The 19,477-nt window shown below is 40.8% G+C and overlaps 1 protein-coding gene across 3 annotated transcripts in view; it reads left to right on the plus strand.

Moving 5' to 3' along the window:
• Positions 1-19,471, plus strand: part of CNKSR2 (connector enhancer of kinase suppressor of Ras 2) — a 205,352-nt gene extending 185,881 nt beyond the window's left edge. For 2 of the 3 annotated variants that reach the window (XM_042867252.1, XM_042867253.1), the window contains one exon: positions 3,993-5,051. In XM_042867252.1, coding sequence (XP_042723186.1) covers positions 3,993-3,997 — 5 coding nt within the window. In that variant the 3' untranslated portion in view covers positions 3,998-5,051. Of the gene's footprint in view, positions 1-3,992; positions 5,052-14,465; positions 14,663-17,759 lie in introns of those variants that run through there. The other variant, XM_042867255.1, reaches the window with a different exon arrangement.
• The last annotated feature ends 6 nt before the right edge of the window (positions 19,472-19,477 follow it).

The raw sequence follows: 19,477 nt of genomic DNA on the forward strand, positions 1-19,477 counted from the left end.
GGGGAATTGAACAACATCTAGCTACATCCCCAGACCTCATAGCATCCCAGTAGCCGCCACTGGACTTACAACAGAAGCAGCCAAGTAGCAGTCTGTGGTATATGGGAAGGGGTGTTTCCCTCCTTGTGTTTGTGTTCATTCCCTGTTCAAAGCCTGATAGCGCAAGTGTAGCATTTACTTTCAAGGAAACACCGTACCAGAAGTGCTTCATTGTTGGACTAGATAGACACTACTAAAGAGCTTCTTGTCAGTTCTTTTGCATCTCTTATGCATATATGGGCAGATATAGAAATTTGTACACAAAATTGGGTACAGGTGAAGGAAAGCAAAGAGATTACAAACACAGTTATAGTTTAACTGATTTCCTCTATAGATGAGAAGTAGGAGGTTTTTTTCCTAAATCTACAAAGCTTACTTCAAAAGTTTGCTAACCTGTTATCATTTAACTGCATCCTTCTCTGAAAAGCAAATTTAACCATCAATTAAATAAATGTTATAACTAGGCATCTTGTACTCACTTTAGACAAAATAACAATGTTCACAGAGAGTCTGGTGAAGCACTGACACAGGCTGCCCAGAGACATTATGAATGCCCCATCCTTGGAGGTGTTCAAGGCAAGGTTAGGTGAGTTCCTAGACACCTGGTCTAGTGCTTGATCTAGCGGCTGGCAATCCTGCCCGTGGCAGGGAGGTTGGAACTTGTTGATTTTTGAGTTTTCTTCCAACCCAAGCCATTCTGTGATTCTGTAAGGAAGTGTACTCTCAAGTGGCAGCAGTAAAATGGTATATACTTTCTTTAAAAAAATAAAAAAATCGAATTGAAAGCCCTAACTTAAATCTGATTAGTGACTGCTGATGTGCCTTCAATGTTTATAAACAGATCTCAAACAGAGGGAAATAGTTGGTTCACCTTCCATGTCCTTATTCCCTATTGATTGTGACTCAAATATTTCTCTCAAGTGAGAACTTTCTCCTTTCCTATGCTTACATTTCTCTTGAGTACTGAGACATGCTGGCATGGCTGGAGAGGCCTGCAGTGCATCCTTTAGTTCTTGCTTGGTTTGATCTGAGCCCTGATGTATTCTCTCACACAACTTTTGATTGGTAAAGGGCCTCCCCACTGTTACAGGTTTGCTCAGACACAGGAGTCCTTACATCTTGTTATATTTGCTGAAGATACATGTGACAATTTGCAGCAGGCAGTTCTTTTTTTCTACAACCTCTCTGAGAATGTCATTTGCCATACAGCTCTTCTCATAATACAAGCATAAATTAATTAATAAATGCAATGATATAACTTCATTTTTTTCACAGGGTTGAATTCATTTTTGTATGTGAATAAGAATTGGTTTATTTTTCAAAATGTTTGCAAGTCTCATCAGTTTCATAAATTGTAGTGTTGATAAGTATCCATCCAAAGTCACATTACTTGTTCGTTGTTGTTTGTATTTGTTCTCCTTTAAAACAAACTTAGAACAACTCTAGGCTGGAAAGGGAACCATGTGCTGGATTTTACTGAAATCGTTTTGCTAATCTGTATTTTGGAATGATAAGGAAATATAACGTTTGTACCGATAGGCAGATAGGCAAACTAAACTCTTAAGAGTGCATCTACCCTAATGGAAATATTGTACAGTTGCTTTCTATAAGAGTAAAAATAATAAGAAAATCTATTTAGAAAACCTCAAGTGTGCCTGTTAATTATATTCACCTTCAGATAAATAGGTTTGTGTCTGCTACTGCTTATCTTAAGAGGTCCTAATGAAAGGCTGTTAATATATGCTGTGGCTAATCCAAAATGGGCCGCAGCAAAATTAGCGGTATTTAACAGTCATGCTACAAAGACCTTAGCAATATTACTGAACAGCCTTCTAAAAACAATGTCTTATCAGCAGGATTTCTTTCAGAAGCAGTCATCTTCTAATGCAAAGTGTAGTTGGATTTTAGGTACGTAAAAACCATCCTGTCCCAATGAAGGTAGCATAGTTCTTCGATACATTCTTCAACTTGCTTCAGCAAGACGTGTGGAAGAGCAGGGTTGGGATATCTGCTTAATAACATCCTAATGAAAACACCCCTTCTTTATTTCATAGCCACCTTGTTTCATGAAAAGAGGAGTTTCTTTTGTCCAAACCTACCTTCCTCCAGGAAACCAAACTTCCTGAGTTTTTAGAGCTGAAGTTATAGAAACAGCAACCATGAGACACCTGGATCTCCTGAAGCTGCACAAGTGACATCTATGAGGCTGCGGGCTCCACTCTCTCTTAGTGCCTTTTTCCAAGCAACTCCAAGATTGTTACTTTAAACGCCCTGACTGTTAGCATTATAAAATAGGCTAAAATGTGAAAAGCATTCCTTTTTGCAGTCCGCTGAGCCTCCTTTCTTCACAACTCCATCAGTCCTGCAATGTGCTGGCATGGGCTTTTGTTTCTCAAGGGTTTGGTTTGGGGTTGGTTTGGGTTTAATTTTCTTTTGTGTTTATTTGTTTGCTTGTTTGTTTTCGTTTCAGTTGTATAATCAAATGTTCCCTGTTTAAAATCATAAGTTATGTAAAATTGTCTCTTGACTGCTATTCTTAGGACATAGTTATATAAACTATTTTCCTCTCCCTTGTTCATCCTCCTCTCCTTGTTAACACAGAATTCCCAGGAAAGCTAGGAAGTTCAGAAGAGCCTGAATTTCCTTTGAGCTCTGCAGCATTGCTCACAGCGCATCTCTTTGGAAACCCATTTTCCAGTTGCTGCCGTGGGTGGACTAAATGGCACCAGTGTTTCTATCTGGAATTCTTTCCACCTGCTGCCTTCTGTCACTGAGACAACACCGTTTTTTGCTCTCCTAGACCTTTCCAGATATCCTCAGGAGTAAAAATGACAAAGCTTTGTATTTTCCTTCCTTCTTCATCCTGCCTTTTGAAAAAGTAAATTCCTTAATAAGGGATAAACAAGTCTCAACAATTAAATTGGATATAATTTTTGCATCTTCATACTTGGCCTAGTTGAACTCTTCCCCAAAGTGAGGCTTGTTTTTTGTTTCTTTTAAAAAACAAAATATCTCACAGATTTTCCTATGTGAGATCTGAAAACAATGGATTTTGAGAATCACGGAAAGATTCATACTTTATTACAAATAAGTATAATTCACAGCAAAATAGGGTATGCGCTGACACCAGCTGGGCTTTTGAAAGTGCCCTGTGTGCAGAGATTGCGCAAATACACAAAAAACTCTTCAGTAAACAACTTAGCAACATGCTGTTTATTCCACCTCTCTCTTTCTCTTTTCTTTGCTAACACGAGTCCTTAAAGATTCGTGAGTTCTCAAGTCCTAGCTTTTGGATGTCAGCGTGGTTTGAAAGTCACGTGATTTCCTACTCAATCTTGCCCTTCATCTGAAGTGTCACAATGCTAGATTGCCAGCTAAAATAACAAAAAGAAACAGATTGCATTGTGCCACCTCTTTTTCTATTTCAAACATAAGCTGCTGACAAGGTATCTTGCTGTGCTCATAGCATGTTTGGTGGATTTCGGGCACATTCTTTGCTTTCTTTCTCCTCATTCATGTGACCCTTTTCCAGTTTTTCCAAATGAGTTCATGTCTTTTAAGTATAGAGGAAACCAACCCAAGTTGGTTAGGATGTGTATTGTTCTCGATTATTTTTTTCTTAATTAGTCTTTGTTCCGTTTTGTTTGGTTGGTTTGTGGGTTTTTTTGTTGTTTTTTTTCTCCAAACGTGTCTACAAAAAGCAAATATGTAACTTTCTGCCCTAAATACCTCTTTTGATGGGGCAAGATGTCATACCGAAACAGTGCCATGTTTCTGTCCTCACAAGCATACGTGCATGCAGATTAGAAAAGCTCTGTAGTGCTGCAACTGTATGCCAGATTTGCTATTTGCTCTTGTTTGCATGATAGTAATTCTAATATACTAATATGATATGGAAATAATGGCACATCACCGTTCTCTCAACATATTGTATCACTGCTTTATCATATTAGGCTAATACACTGCGAGAGTTGATAGCACCTCTCCATGTCAAATCGGATCCACTTCTCTTGGCACTGAACCGATTGGACTCAAAGGTTGATAAACTTATCATTAGCGATTGGCACGACGGAGACTCAACTTCAGCCTCTTGCAAGACACCTAATGGCCTCCGTTCAGAAAGTCAATTCTTCTTGAATAATATTGGTGTTTATAAAAGAGACTAGACCTGTTAAAGCGTAGACAACCACATGCCTGGATATGAGGCCTCCAGGAAGGTGTCAAGGGCATGGCCACTCTTTTGAAGAATGCACCCTTTCCACAATGGGACTAGGCACAAGGTCAGATCCAGTCTGCACGGAGCACATTTGCAGAAAATACTGCCCCGCATGGGAGAACGGAAGGGGAAGAGGGTCTTGACAGGGGAAGGGCTTTGATGTCACTCAGTTTTGTTCTGCAGACCTCGAGGAATTAAAGAGGGATTCGGCCATGGTAACACTAAAATCCTGTTGCTTTTACTGAACTGCAGTGAATCCATTCAGGCCAACCAGACAGATTGTGCCATTTAAGCGTCCTTCACTAACGTGAAGGATGCTACCTTTCTGTATCATGCTAAACTAAGTGTATTCCGTCAAGTGAAGGTGTGCGCAGACCTTTCAGAGACTTCTATTTCTCTAATGATTTGTAACGCATTACCGGAGGGTACACTGACACTGGTTTGGATGATGATGGAGAAGATACCTCACGCTGAGATTTCTTATACTCTGCAGATAACTCTTCAGTTCCTCTTTATCTTCTATGAGTTAAACATGTGAGTGATGTTGCCTGGAGAAGCAGGCACAAAGTATTCTCTGTATAACACCCCGACTGCAGAGGGCTGTTTGGGGGCCAGTATTCGTCTGGATGTCACTCAAAGTAGATGCAGATATTGTATTTATCATTATGTTCTGAGTCCCCTATGGGTTGATGTTTGCCTCTATCTCTGTGGTTAGAATGTGGATTTTCCTTAATATATTTGGCTAAGGGTGTATTGTAATAATGTTAATGCTAATTACTTGATATTTCATACTATCTTACGGGGAGATACTTTTAAAAATGTATTTTGAAATGTTTTCTTTCTGTTTGCTCAATGTATGGTATTGCATTATGTTAATACCAATAAAATTATATATATATAGTTATATATATTTCCCTTTTATAAAGAAGTAAATTATGCTTTTTTGCCTCACAGATGAAATGTGCAGTGAATAAAATACATCATTCTGCCTTACAGCAGGTGACAAAGCTTATAATAGTTTTAATATTCTTTTTTGAAAAATAAAAAGTATAGTATGACATAAACTAGTTGGAAATTCATCAAAATGCATGTTGTGTTTCTGCTTAATGGGACTGTCACAAATCAGCCTAAGTATTTATCAGTGTTGTTTTGGCATCTTTAATTTTTTCCAATCAGAAAACATACACTGTATTGCTATTATTGATTACAAAATTGTACTTTCATGACTTTGTGCCTGTTGGCCAAATAGACAAGCCCACTGAGTTTTTATGACTCTCTTGTCTGAAGGAATTGATTTTTAAATTTAATTCAGTGCTTTTTCCAATGCTTGGCAAAGGCAGAATTTATTTTTTATATAAGGTTGCCTTTGAAGTACCTGCCTCTGCCAGGGCTGATAAATCATGGCTAAGCACATAAAGGTTCTGCAACCTGAAGGATGTAATGTATCATTAAAACTCTGCTGGAATGGCCTGAAAACTGAGCCAGTCTTTCACGTTCTGTCATTAAACTCCATAATTAGTTAGAGATGAAATGTTTTGGAAATGAATTAGAGAAGCAGAAGCAAAGATGTGAATCTAAAGTATCCTTTGGCTGCCATTCTGGGTTACGCTGATGGCTTGTTTGCAGCCTGTAGCCACAGGCATGCATATATCTGCACTAACATGAATTAGATCGTCTTCAGCTTCCTCTTTCTTTTCCCCACCCTTTCTAACATATTGTATTGAGTATCATTGTTTTGCAGAGACATTCAAGAGGGCTGTAATTAGCAGTCCCTGGCATTTAATTGCATACCCATTTGTTAAATATTTTTCTGTATGCCTTAAAATAAAGTATAGAAAATGGCAGTAATGTTTCTTTAATGAAGGCATTTGATTTATTCATGAAGTCAGGATTTTTGAAAGTGTTATTTTGGGCTTAATAAAGGAAATAAGCCAGTAACTTCTCAGCTTTGCCATTGTCTGTAAGGGCTGATGGTCACTTCCTTCTTTTTCGTTTCTTTTGTGTGCAAACGCGTTCTTCCTAATGGATGGGGAATAGACCTTTCTTCTGTGATTGCTGTTATGCCAGTTTTGAGAGAAAGTTTATGTTAAGGTGCCTGTATGTTCACAAGTTCATTGGGCATTATAACACACGATGACATGAGTGATAACTGGAAAAGCCACATGGCATTGCATTTCTCTTGCCATTACTGAACATACAGCACTTGTTCTCAAAGGTACTGGGCAGGGACTGAACTCTGTTCAGTGCTTACAAACCGTGGTGGTGTGATGGGCATTCAGCAGCTGGTGAGGCTGCTTGAGATCTGGCAATGCCATGCCCCAAATAAATGTGTAAATCAGGGTGCAGATTCGTTAGTCTGGGATCTAATCAGTGCAGCTATCACAACATGTGCAATTATAAATCCCATAATAAATCTGAATATCTGAATAAATAAGACATCTTCTGGGATAACATCTTCCGAAATATTTCAGGCCCCCTTCACAAGTGCCTCAGGAGCTGCTTCCCTAGCTGGCTGCTGTGCAATATGGAGGTAATCGAGCTGGTTAAAAGACACTAGTTCCTGCCCACACTGATGTACCGCATTTCTTTCATGTAGAAATTGGGATTTATACTCCTGGGTGATGCAAATGCTTTTGAAAATTTCACTCAGTGTTAGATTTTCATCCAAATAAGCAAACCTGGGATGCAGCCTGAAGTAGAGTTCATTTTCTCAGTGGATATTGCTCACCAGGAACACTACTGCTTCCATTCAGGCTTGCTTTCAGGTACCAAGGCCATAAGCTGTGACAGGTATTGCCGCTGAACAAGCACGACTGTGGCTTGATTTTGAGCGGTGAGTAATGTTGCCAGGTCCATATTGCTTGTCACTTAACTTTTCACAGCTTTGTATGCTGTAACAGCTTAGGTTTGTGAAAAAAATATTTTCCTGAAGGAGTAATTGCTTCCATATATTGCTTGCGGGATGGATCCATGGGGACAGCCTCATCCTGTTTAAAAGTCACAGCATCCCCAGAAGTATAGCGATTTATCTACTCTGCTTCAGAGCTGGCTTACCTCGTACATACAAGAAGTTTTTCACTGTTTCTGAACTGAGGGGACTAAGGGGAAGCATACCACCAAAATGCAATTGCTTTGTTTATTTCACCTCAATATTGGTACCTTGCAATGAATAGTGCTTGTACCGATCTGTGGCAAAGAAAAATGTCAAGATACCCTCTTTCATTGTGCTAAAATTCTCCCAGACAGTCAATAAAATCTGTTCAGGGAAGGAGAGTTAAACTGATTTCTTCGTAGGCAACTTAATGAGTAGAGAGCACTGTGACAAATACCAAAGGATGCAATTATAACACTGCTACCATGAAGTTCTGCCACTGATCAGAGTCCTCTGTTACATTGAGTTATTTCAGCCTCTTTCTTATGCCCTCTCTGAAACCGTAGCCTACCAATATAACTTCATGAAACAGCAGGGCAGAGAGCACGAGGCGTTTCTCCTGTTGCCCATTCGAGATGTGTAAGAGCTGTCAAGAGGCTACACGAACAGAGTGAGCTAATTATTCCCTCTGTCTGTGTTCTCCCTTTGCACTAACATATTAACCCATTTACAAGCACCTGTACTTCATTGCTAAGAGGATGCTGAAAGTGCCTGAAGGTTGGTGTCAGCACGACAGTGCAGGTCTGCAGAGAGGAACTTTGTGACTCGTGGTACTTTTTAAATGTTTCAGTTTTTTTCAAGCTGAGTTTGGCATCAGCCATTTTTAATAACCCATTCTATTTGCACTGAGAACTCAAGAACAGTGTCTGGTGTGGGCTTGGAGCAAGGCCAGCCCAAGTGTTGTGCTTCAGCCCACAGAACACCATCTGTGGCCAATGGTGGCTCATGAGGGCAAGGCTGTGACAAGGAGCAGGCAGCCTTTCATTAATTCACCAGAGAGGTGACCTAAGAGGAGAAGAGAGATTCACAGGGATCTACAGATCCAAAAAGAATACTGCCATAAATGTCTAGACCTTTGATGCTTCAGCAATTGGTCCAGTATCTCTCAGGTCTTACAAAAGCTAGTGTCAGATCCTTTAAAAGTGACTGTGGTCTCTGACTGCTGCTGACTGTGAAATACCTTCTAAAATCTGTCCCATGGGAGATGGGCTTTCCACTTGCCTGCACTGTTCACTTTATTTCAGGAAATCAGCGTATACTCATTCAGGTGAAAGGCAGAATCACTGCTCCTGTAGGGAACACCAGCATAAAGCAGAGCTGGCTTGGGCTGGTACCCTCAGCAAGGGAGCTCCCCCTGGACCTCTGCCTGCAGGTTTACCTAATGGGAGAGGATAGAAACCATGTTCAGCTAGCTGATAACCAAAAAGTACTGCCTCTTTAGAGGAAGAGATAGCATAAAATGTAAAATTAATACTAGTTTTCTGATCCTCCACTCAAAGCTTGATTTTAAACATTGTTCCTCCCTTTCTTGAACAAAGATTATGGGGAGAATCTTGTGCTTTCAGGTACATGGATCAGCATTTTAATGGAGGATTGCATAAATCAGAAAAGGGCAGGCAAGGAGAAGGGATAACAGAGAGAAGGGCTGCAAAGTCCAGGTGCTGCATGTTAAGTCCATAGCTTTTCTTAAGCATTTCTTCAGCTTGCTCACTCTTTTCTTCACTCATGGACAGCTCTCAATAGATTTACACGCATAGATTTATATATATACACTTCTATCTATATATTCACTCACATGCCATTCTTGATTTTTTCCATGAATGTGGAGTTAGAGAAGACACAGGTTTCTCTTTGTGCTCTAGCAGGGAAATCTGCTCCTCATGACTCAGAGCAGATGACTTAGCAGCTGGTTTCCATACAGACCTGACTTGTGTCTCCTGCTGCCTCCTGCCACCTGCTCTGTGCCATGCACAAACACTGCAATGTGGCTGCTGATGCTCTCCTAGCAGGAGCTGATCTCCCTTGTCACTGTGCTCCCCACACTCACAATCAGGGCAAACTTGGTACACTGCATGCAGTCTCCTTGTAAAATTCCATCTGCCAGTGGTTTGACCATCATCTTCCTTTGATGACGTAAAGAAGGGGAAAGCAAACACCTAGCTTTTCTGCCTGCCATCCGCCCAAATAGTGTAATAAATGACTGTAATTCCTGTTTTCTTTGCACCATAAGCATTGTCTCCCTCTTGTGTAGTTTGGAATCTAGTGATTAACCTGAACAGCAGCGAAGATGCATTTCAGCCATGGAGTGAGAAACCAGAAACAACTTCTTTAGAGGCTTCTTTGTTTCCCCTCCAACAGAACTAACACAAGCATTCTTTCTATCCTTTTGCTTTCTCAAATGCAGGCACATCCCTTCTACTTTTCCTGAAAAATGAACAAACACCAAAAACAGGAATTTGTGCTTCAGTGTGAGACAGCAACAGGGCCTGGGACCTCATCCTAGAGACTAGGGATGTTCTTGGTTTTGTTGGATTGTATACTGGTAGCCCCCAGAAGAATGAGGAGGCTTCAAGCAGGTGTGTGAGGTGAAGTGAAAAGGTGTAACCTTAAAACTGGAAGCAAATAATATGAGATTTTTAGGAGCAAATTAGTATATGGTTTATAATGTGATTGATGCTGTCTTCTGGCAAACTTACCTCCTCAAGATCCTGGGGGAGCCAAGCTGAGCTGCTTCCCCTGCCAGAGCCAGCAAGTTCACCAAAAGGAATGAAAATGGGAGCGTGGGTTTCAGTGGAGCTGGGGGATTTCAGCCTTTTTTCATATTGTTTGCTCTCCGTCATAGACTTTGCAGCAGCTTTGCTTTCTCAGGATTTGCAGAGGGCGGTAATTTTGTTCATATGCAGGGCTAATTGCAAGTGGAACAGTCTGTGGGTGTGCGCATGCAAGGAGTTACGCAGGGAAAAGCATGTCACTAAGCTGTGAAAGCAGCAAACAGCAAAGCATAGCCAAAAAAAAAAAAAAAAAGGAGAAAGCCATTAGAGCAGGAACTGTGTCCCCTCAGTCTGGATGAGGAGCCTGAAGATGATGGGAGGAGTCTGGATGGAGTTGGGAGGCACAGGCAAAAAACAGAGAGTCCTACAAAGGAGAGCTACAGCCCTTGAAGAATCTGCCTTTGACAGCACAGCAGGTGACAAAGCTTGCGATGAACTGTGTTGTAGGATCCTTGCCTGGGTAGCTGTGTGCACCCATAGTTGCAGGTGCAGTCATTGGTTCTGATGGTACCTCACTACTGAAAGGGAGATGTCACACAAGCTCTCAGTGACTCGAGATTTTACAGGGAAAGCGAGACACAAAAGTGCTGGAACCTCCACTGAAAATGCCATTGTTACTCCATTTAAAACAGATTTGTGAGAAATATAAGCCCAGGGATTACCTGTGTCCAGATGGATTAGCCAGATGGGTTGCAGCAGAGACTTTCTACATATCCCTAGTTCAGGATCATCTTGGTGAATCATTAGCTCACACAGAACCATCATCTTTTGGTCCATGTAAATACCAGCACTGATGGTTTCTCTCTGATCACTTTTCATTCAGGTACCTGATTTCCCTATTAATTGCTCTTACTGGTTTTTTTTAGAGGGAAATAATGGAAAGATGAACAGCCCAGTGGAGCAAGGAGGTGGTTACACAGCTATCCTCAGGGTCATTCTAAAAACAAAGAGCACAGTGCTAAAAATCCCACCAGTCTTTCCTGAATGCCACAAACCCAAACCATTCCTGACCTCCTACAGTTTCACTCACTCAGCCACCATCTCTAATTTCCTCCCCTGAGAAAATGTAAAAGTAGATAAAAATATTCACAGCATCTTAAGAAGTGTATGAGTTTTGAAACTATTCCATAGTGGAAAGAAGTAAAAAAAAAACATAATACACAGCATTTACTAGAATGTAATAGTCCAATTAATACACTAGAACTGTTTTTCAGCTCCTGAATTTAATGCAAAAGGTTTTGCCTTCTGTTGGAGACAGAGCATATATTTTGCTATTTCAAAACGTAGTACCTGTGTATTATTGTAATTGGAAGATGTGGTTCTGAATTTCAATCCTGTGTGCTGCAGAGTTTATGCAACTTCTTTTCTGCCTCAAGGTTATAGAGTTGTTCAAGACTTAGGTCAAGCAGAGTGCAAAAGTATCATTTCAGAAAGAGACCCTCCTTTCTAGCAGTGTGTGGAACATCCATGTTCCTTTGTATTCAGAGAAGCAAGGTGGCTGGAGAGATGCAGCCTATGGCTCAGCAGCCACGTCAGGGTGACTAACTACCTGCTGCACTGGCTGCTCTTCTGAGGTCAGCTGCGGATCACATCAGGTCATGTTTTCTGCTTAAAAGCGGCGTTCTCTGAGGTCTTATTTCCCCTTACAAGGAAAGCCCTGCTGTAATAGCATATCACTTGCATAAATATACACCAAATTAAGGAAAAAATAAATTAAAAAAGAAAAAAAACACATACTTTTAAATCTCAGCTGTATGTCTAATCAAGTATTTCAATTCCTTTCTGGCATGAAGGGTTTCACCAACGCCCACAGGGAATCAATCAAAGCCTTTAGCAGAAGGGTGAGGGAGAGGAGATTTGTCTCTAATGTCATTCCCGCCTACTGAGGGTCTACTCCAGCCACCGAGAGCAGCATCATCGTCGCTTTCAGTGTTCCTCTGGAAAAATTAAGCACTTGGCATGTGTTATTGTGACGCCCACATCCTTCATCCCAGCCGTGGGTGGACTGAGGCAATCTCTTGTCCTGCTTCAGCTTCCCAAGCATCAGCAACAGAGAGGCACATAAAAGCAGGGACCAGCTCTCTGTCTCCCCTGTTCTTGTCTTCAGCAAATCCCATTCCTTCTTTTCCACACTGCCTGTAACTACAGTACTGTGATGACAGAAGCTGGAAGAAGGCAGCCAGTGGGTGGAGGAGAAGCATGGATGTGTTTTGGAGACCCTCCAGTCAGTGCTATGAGAGGGCAGCAAGGCTGCTTCTTAATCCTGCACACAACATGCTCCTGTGGTGCCCTGCAGTGTGCTCCCATGAGATCTCAGAGCTGGACCCCTCGCACATCCACAGCCTTTCTGCTTAGCAGCAGTCAGGCCTGAGAAGGGGAGCCCAAAGGAACACAAGGCAGGGCAGTCCTCCAGGCTGGTGTGTGGCACAGGGAGGGAGGCCATCCCTGCCCTGCAAGCTGGCATTTGCATCTACAGAAGCCGTGCTACTTCCCAGGTTCATTGAAGTTGCTTGTGGCCCCAGATGCAACCTTGAGTTTGTAGTCAAACTTTGTCCTTCTCTGTGGTAGGGACCTTCATGTTTTAGATAGGCAGGGGTTTTCAGTGGCAAGTCTGGACACGGTGGACAGTTGCTAATGTAGGCTCCAGATAAACCTAGCAAATCAAATTAAAATGATGTGGAAACAAAGCACTGGCTCATTCCTTCAGCAGGCTTTCCCTGCACTAATCCCCAGAAGATACAACACGGTTATGCTGCTGGGAAAGAGACAAGATCTCTTTCACTTTTTGTAAGAAGTGATAAGAGAAAGAAAGAAGTAGGTGTAAAACACTGTCTTGGTTACGTTTTTTTGTTTGTTTGTTTTGTTGTTGTTGTTGTTGTTTTTAGAAAATCCCTCCCTTTCAGACTCTACCAGCTTCAGACTGGTAGACTTCAAAGTTCAGAGGCAACTGACAGAAATATCCCAAACATCAATTCTCTCATTGCTACAGGGAATTTTTAAGAAAGCATAAAAATGAAAACTGTGGAGAATTTCAACCAATCCGCTGAATGCTTTACCTATTAACATATTAGATTATTATTGTGTTAATAAGAAAGAAATCAACCAGACAGAGCTGCATCCCATTTCTGTTTTTCTTTAAGTTCTTCTTGGACATGAAGTGATAAACAAACTCCAACATATATATCAACTGAGGAAACCCAACACCTTTGTCAGTAAAAGGCCTCTAACCCTTCTTCATGTCCGTACATCTTTAAAAATAAAACCTTTAAAAACATTCTCCCATGCCAGAAAGGGGCAAATGAATGAACAGATGGGGAATATATCGAGATTAATAGCTGGCTACGAAACTATTTGTCTGTGTAAAGACCTGTATGACTGCAAATACTTTTTGTGATGGGATGTGGAGAACTTGGTTCCTAGAGTTCTTGCTTGTGCCTGAGTGGTGAGTAGTTGCTGTACTTGCGTGTTATGGGCTTGAAAGGGAGGTGTCTCAAGTCACCGCCGGTAGGCATGTATGTGTCTGCAGCGATGGACAGCTATTGTGTATATGGGATGTTGGTGTGTGAGTGGCAGAAGGGACAGAGCTGACTGCTCTCCCAGGGCTGCCTTGGCTTCCCACAGTCATCTCTCCGCTCATCATGGCGCTTCACTGGCACTTTCCAAGTTTCTACACAGTCATAAGTGTCTTAGGGAGGAAATGGTGTATGAGAAATTGAAATGTTTTGATGCTTGGCAGATTAAGTATTTCAAAAGCTTAGAGTAACATTTCATCCCCAACTTTTATTTGAATTTGTTTCTAAAGAAGTAAAATCTTTTTTTTTAATTATGTTTTCCTTTAAAATGCTCTCAGTACTAGTCAGAACAAGCATTAAGAAACCTGTAATGCAACTTCCTGGGCAGCATGCTCAGATATCCAGTCTGTGATCTTCTGTTAAAACCTCCAGGAAATATCACGAGCAATAGCATTGTTGACTATTGAAAAACACTCTTAAGTATCAAAAGCACATGCCAAAAAGGACTTTTATAGGAAGGAAAATTACATCTGATCCAACAGCACTGTCATCAGCATCATCCAAGGGCACCACCAACATCCTATCTCAGGCCAAGATCAGGTCCCCGATCACCTTCTTCACTAGGACATTTCCGGTGCTTCCTTTTGTTGTTACTACTGAATTACCAGCATATTTAAATGCAATACTAGATATGGGATTTTTGACAGTACAGCACTGCAAGATTACTGCACCTTGTACTGTTGCTTCTTTCTATGCGGGTCAAGACTTTACATTTTTAAATGCCTTTCTCTTGGAAGTTAATGAAGGAGAAGCAGCACGTTTTTCAGGAAGCCTAGCAGATTTGAAATATTTTCCTTATGATCTGGTTATACCTGTTAAACATTTTGCAAAGCGTCTGGGTAGACTATCATATAACTCCGTTAATGATCCACTGTTCTTTTCTCTGTTTTTTTTTCCTTGTTTTTTTTTTCCTCCTTTTTTTTTTTTCATTACAGTTGAAATTACGGAAGAAATAGCAGCAGATTCCTTGCAAGATTTATACAGAGCTCTGGAGCAGGCCAGCCTTTCTCCTTTAGGAGACCACCGGATTTCCACTAAGCTGGAGTATAGGAAATCTTTTATAAAGAGATGTAGCGATCCAGTAGTCAATGAAAAACTGCACCAGCTGCGAATTCTGAAAAGCACTTTAAAGGTGAGACTACAGAGAGGAAAATCCTGCCCTAGGGTTGGATCTGACAGTATTGTATTCAGATATTAATTATGTGTGGCTGGAGCTCAGGTTGAATGTGGCTTGTGAAACGTGCATGGAAGATATGTGTAACCACTGTTCTTAAAGCAGAAGAAAATGTGCCTTGGGAGAGAAGTCAAAGGGAGGGGATTGTTTTAATTTGTGCCCAGGTAAAATCTCAGCTCCTCCTCTAGCTAGTATGACATCATTTCACATCACATTAATAGAGGAGACCTTAACCACCTTTTTTATCCCTGAAAACTTTCATTTATAAAAATGCATTTACTCCAGAATTGCTAAAGTCTAAAATGCAGCACAGTCAGCCTTTTGGAATGAAGCGATACCTCTTAAAACGTTTTATTATTTCCTGATTACTGAGTTTGTCTGGAAATGAACTGTGTGCTTGGTTTCTGCATAGACTGGTAGGATCATTGTATTTAATCAGTAGGATTGATTAAACAAATAGATCGTGGTAATGATGGATTTGAAGATTTTTATCATTATTGTAAGTGCAGTGCAGCTAATTTGAACTCCCTGTCAGCTTCTTTATTTGTTACAGCAGTTTCAAATCTGTACTGTTAGAGATTTCAGCAAACAATATGCTGGATTTCCCCAGGGTCTCTGTTAACTGTATTAAATTACTACATTTTAAGTCACTAGATAATTGTACAGTAGATTTTGTAACAGCTTTTATCAAAGAGAGTTTTATCAGCATTAATTAATTTTGTTTTCCATCACCTAGAGAAGCATTTAAGCAGTATTATTTTCATGCTGTGAGACTCCAGCCCTGAAGAAAATCTTTCCTATGCTTACCTTTTTGCACTGTATCATCTCAATGAAGACAACCAAAAGAACTAGGATATGTGTCTTTGCTAGATTGTAGACTGATAGAAAAAGTCAAGGTGAACAGGCTTTCCACGTAATTTTTACATGAGAAACTGAAGCAAAATCATAGCCATCTCAGATATGCGGAGCAGGCAGGAGGTTCACACAGAATCTACGCTTTTGTACCTTTGTACAATCACTCATACTAACAGTATGTAAGAGTTGCTGATCTGAAATATAAAAAATAACACATTTCTTGATACTTGCAGGAATTACACAGCCTTGCTGCTGTTCCATATCAACAGCTTATCACCATGCTTAATTGCCTTTCTCGTTAGCATTTATTGATACCTGAGTTACATTTTGCCAATGGTTTTCTACAAATGGAATTGTTTCCCCCCCCCCAAGGTCTTCCAAAAACAGCTCATCCCTTTAACCCAGCAGATGCCTGTTTTCATGCTTCTCTGTGTCTTCTTTCTTTTAGACCAAGCAAACATAATTTGTTTATTCTCTTTCCATGAGACATATTTTCTGAAGTAGTAACCAATCTTGTTTGGACCAGAATGACATAAATAATTGACAGTGCAATGCCAGCAAGTATCAAAGACAGATTATTGCTGTTTCTTGCATATGGCAACAGTGCAATGTGGCGTGTGCCTGTTTTGCAGTGGCATCACAGTAACTCATTAATTGTTTTTAGTTCCATCCTAACTCACCTCTACTATTGTACTGGTAGTAGTGTTTATCAGGAGCTACTGCCGTTAGCTAATCGTTTCCCCTTCTTATCAATGCCATTGAGTTCTCCTTCCTGAATATGTTCACTTGCACTTGCCCATTGGATCTGGTGTTCTGAACTCTCCTTTAATTCATTCAAATGATTAGTAATCTGTACAGCCCTCTAAATTGGTTCTAGCTCTTACCACACATAGGCTATCTGTTCTATCAGCAATGGAAAGACATTTCTGCTCTCTATGTCCTGACATAGCCACAAAACCATTCTCCTCAACAAGTATGAGCCACTTGACTGGCAGTGCTGGGTTGTGTGCAGATCACAATCTGCAAGAAGCACGTTATGGTAGTTCATGTGAATATATGGTAACAGAGATTCCAAAGGTTCTCTTCCTCTGTTTAGCTTCAGGTGTATGATTGTTCCTAAATTGAGTATTCTAGTATATAGCATTAATTAGCTACTGATTGTAAAGCATGAAAAATACCTTTAAACATACTACTTCTCGGTGACATCTCTGACTCTTCTGGTAACTATTCCACCAAAGCTGTCATTGCTGAATACTTCCCTAAACATGCTCCCTAGACAGGTTTATCATATTTGTGATATAAACATGGCAATTGTCTGTTAGAAATGAAGTCTATGAAACCCATCTGGCATGGAGGATAGAGAAGAAGTTGCTGGTGACCAGACCATGCCTTCACAGAGGAGAAGTGCTGGAGCTTGCCTGTTACTTGTTTTTTCAGGCTCAAGGCTGGTGCATCCATCTTCCACCACTAATAAAAACAGTGAGCAGCTGTGTGTGTGTCTGAGGCTTGCTCTGACCCATGCTGGCTGCTTGTCATCTCTCAATAAACTAATCACCAGCCAGTGATTAGGATACAGCCACATCCCCTGCATTCGTGACAAGTGGGGAGGTGCCAACAACTGTGTTAGATTTTACCCGTTCCTGCATTCTGCTTGCCACCACCGTGGTAGGAGGAGGTAGCAGCCAGCCACTTCACAGCATGCTCTGGATCGCTGGTAGGGCATTGCCAAGCTAAAGGCTCCTAGCACAGGCATTTGCTCAGGTGCCCCCATGACAGGCCCTGTAAAAAAGGCTTAGCTCTGCTGGCGGGAGGGAGGCCATCTGTCTGCATCCCACGCACAAACGCGGTATTTCTCATGCTGATCAAGGAGAGCAAACAGATGGCGCTTGGCAGCATGAAACTGATCCTGAAAATTAAAGCAGCTAGTAGTAAACAGCACAGGGCTTGTTTTTTGCAGGAGCTGAAGGAGGGGTGAGAGGGGAGTAGGGACCATTGCTGAGGGTGTGGGACAAGGTGAGGAGTGTCTGGTGCTGCAGGGTGATGAGTGACATCAGGGGAAGAGGCTGCCATGTGTGAGTGCTATCACAGCAGTTGGTTGGCTGCCCTGTTTCCCAGACCTCTGTGGCATCCTCATTCCCACCCTACCCATCCTGTTTGCTCATTGCTCACACTGACTCTACTTGTCTTTCTTCTCCCACAGGCCAGGGAAGGAGAAGTAGCCATTATAGATAAGGTTCTGGATAATCCAGGCTTGACGTCTAGAGACTTTCAAGAATGGAAACAAATATACCTTGACATCTTTTTGGACATCTGTCACAACAGCACCCCGAGGGGCTCTGTTAATGGCTCATCTGAGGTCGACGCACTTCTAGCTTCCTTAGCACACACGCACTCCTACATTGAAACACATGTATAAGGGGTCCTCTTCTACTCTATTTGCTACACTTCAAGCCTTTACATAAGTGCATAAATTAGGTTTTATATCAATATGTGGAACTTCTAGTAAACTATCTTTTAATGTCACTCAGCCGTGTGATGTACACCTTCAGTGGTCAATGATACCATGTCTTTAATGAGGATTTGTGTGTTTTATACACTACCAGTGCTACCAACTTGTGTTTACTTTCTGTAAAAATAATATGATCTTTAACTATTAGATAGAAGTATTTAAAAATGTTTTTGGAAGACTGTGGCCTTCACAGAGGAAGTTCCACAGGCTAAAGGTTTTGTTATTGAAGGTTGCTTTTACAATGATATTTTTTATTACATAATTCCAGTATTATATTGCATTTTTGGAGTGCAGGTACTATTTTGGTGGCAGGGGAATAAAAGAAAAATTATATTTAATGAGAAACTCTAGGAGTTTTCTTACATAACAGGGAAAAAGTGTAATGCAGTGACTGTGTTTCCAATTTTGTTGAACACAAAAGGGCTAAAATCAGCCCACTATAATGACTAATGTGAATTTAAGTATTAAACATTTAGGTTTTATTTCCTTGTACTTTTTTAAAGCCTGTTGCTAAGGTTTACCATCAGTGCAAAGAGATACTGGTCTGTATTCTAATTAAGACAAAATTATGTGTTACTTGTCTCTACTTAAATCACATTCGGTTGATTCAATTTTTTAAACAAAAATTAGTCGTGGTACTGTCATTTATGCTGCTTTTGTACCAGATCAGATTTTGCAAAAGAGAAAGAGTAGACTTTGAACATCCTTGATAACTGCATTTTTATTGCCAAGAAAAGCAGCAGCGGAAAAGGTTCCCAACAAAATGCTCCCAACCTGAGAGGCTTTGAAAATTCCCACAATAGAAAAGGAGTGAAATTTGGCCATATTGTACTTGGGGAAAAAAATATGATAGGAACAGAGCTGAGCACAGAACCTGAGAAAACTGAGAGCTCGGAAAGTCTCTGCTCTGCCTCTGAATGTCTCTGGTTTCTGCTGAGTTCACAAGCCAACAGAAGGGTTTTAAACTTCCCTGAGAGCTGAGATGTGCTGCAGAGTGCACAGTGAATATAAGCAGAAATATCTCCTTAGATTTAGGCACCTGTCTGGAATAGGGAAGAGAGAGGTAAACTATCTATTTACTCTTTATGGTCTTGTTCTCAAAAAGTGATCAGAGCATGACAAAGCATTTGTGCTGCTTTTCAGTGTTTTGCTGCATAAGTTAGGATTCGAGATGTAGCTTAGTAATGCTCATGCGAGAGGGCACAGCCTCTTTTATTCTTTCTATAGTGAGTTGTACGTTTAGCCAACCTTTGCTTATTGCCTGTACAGCTCAGTGAATGTACTTCAAACTTCATGAGCTCTGGTATTTCCTGGCAGTTGTATTCATGATGAGATGAAGGAAAGAACAGATTTATTTATTTGTTCTTTCTTTCTTTCTTTCTTTCTTTCTTTCTTTCTTTCTTTCTTTC

This window comes from Lagopus leucura, unplaced genomic scaffold, assembly GCF_019238085.1.
Source record: "Lagopus leucura isolate 7727_CA_CO unplaced genomic scaffold, USGS_WTPT01 Super-Scaffold_100001, whole genome shotgun sequence".
In the NCBI taxonomy this organism is placed as follows: Eukaryota; Metazoa; Chordata; class Aves; order Galliformes; family Phasianidae; genus Lagopus; species Lagopus leucura.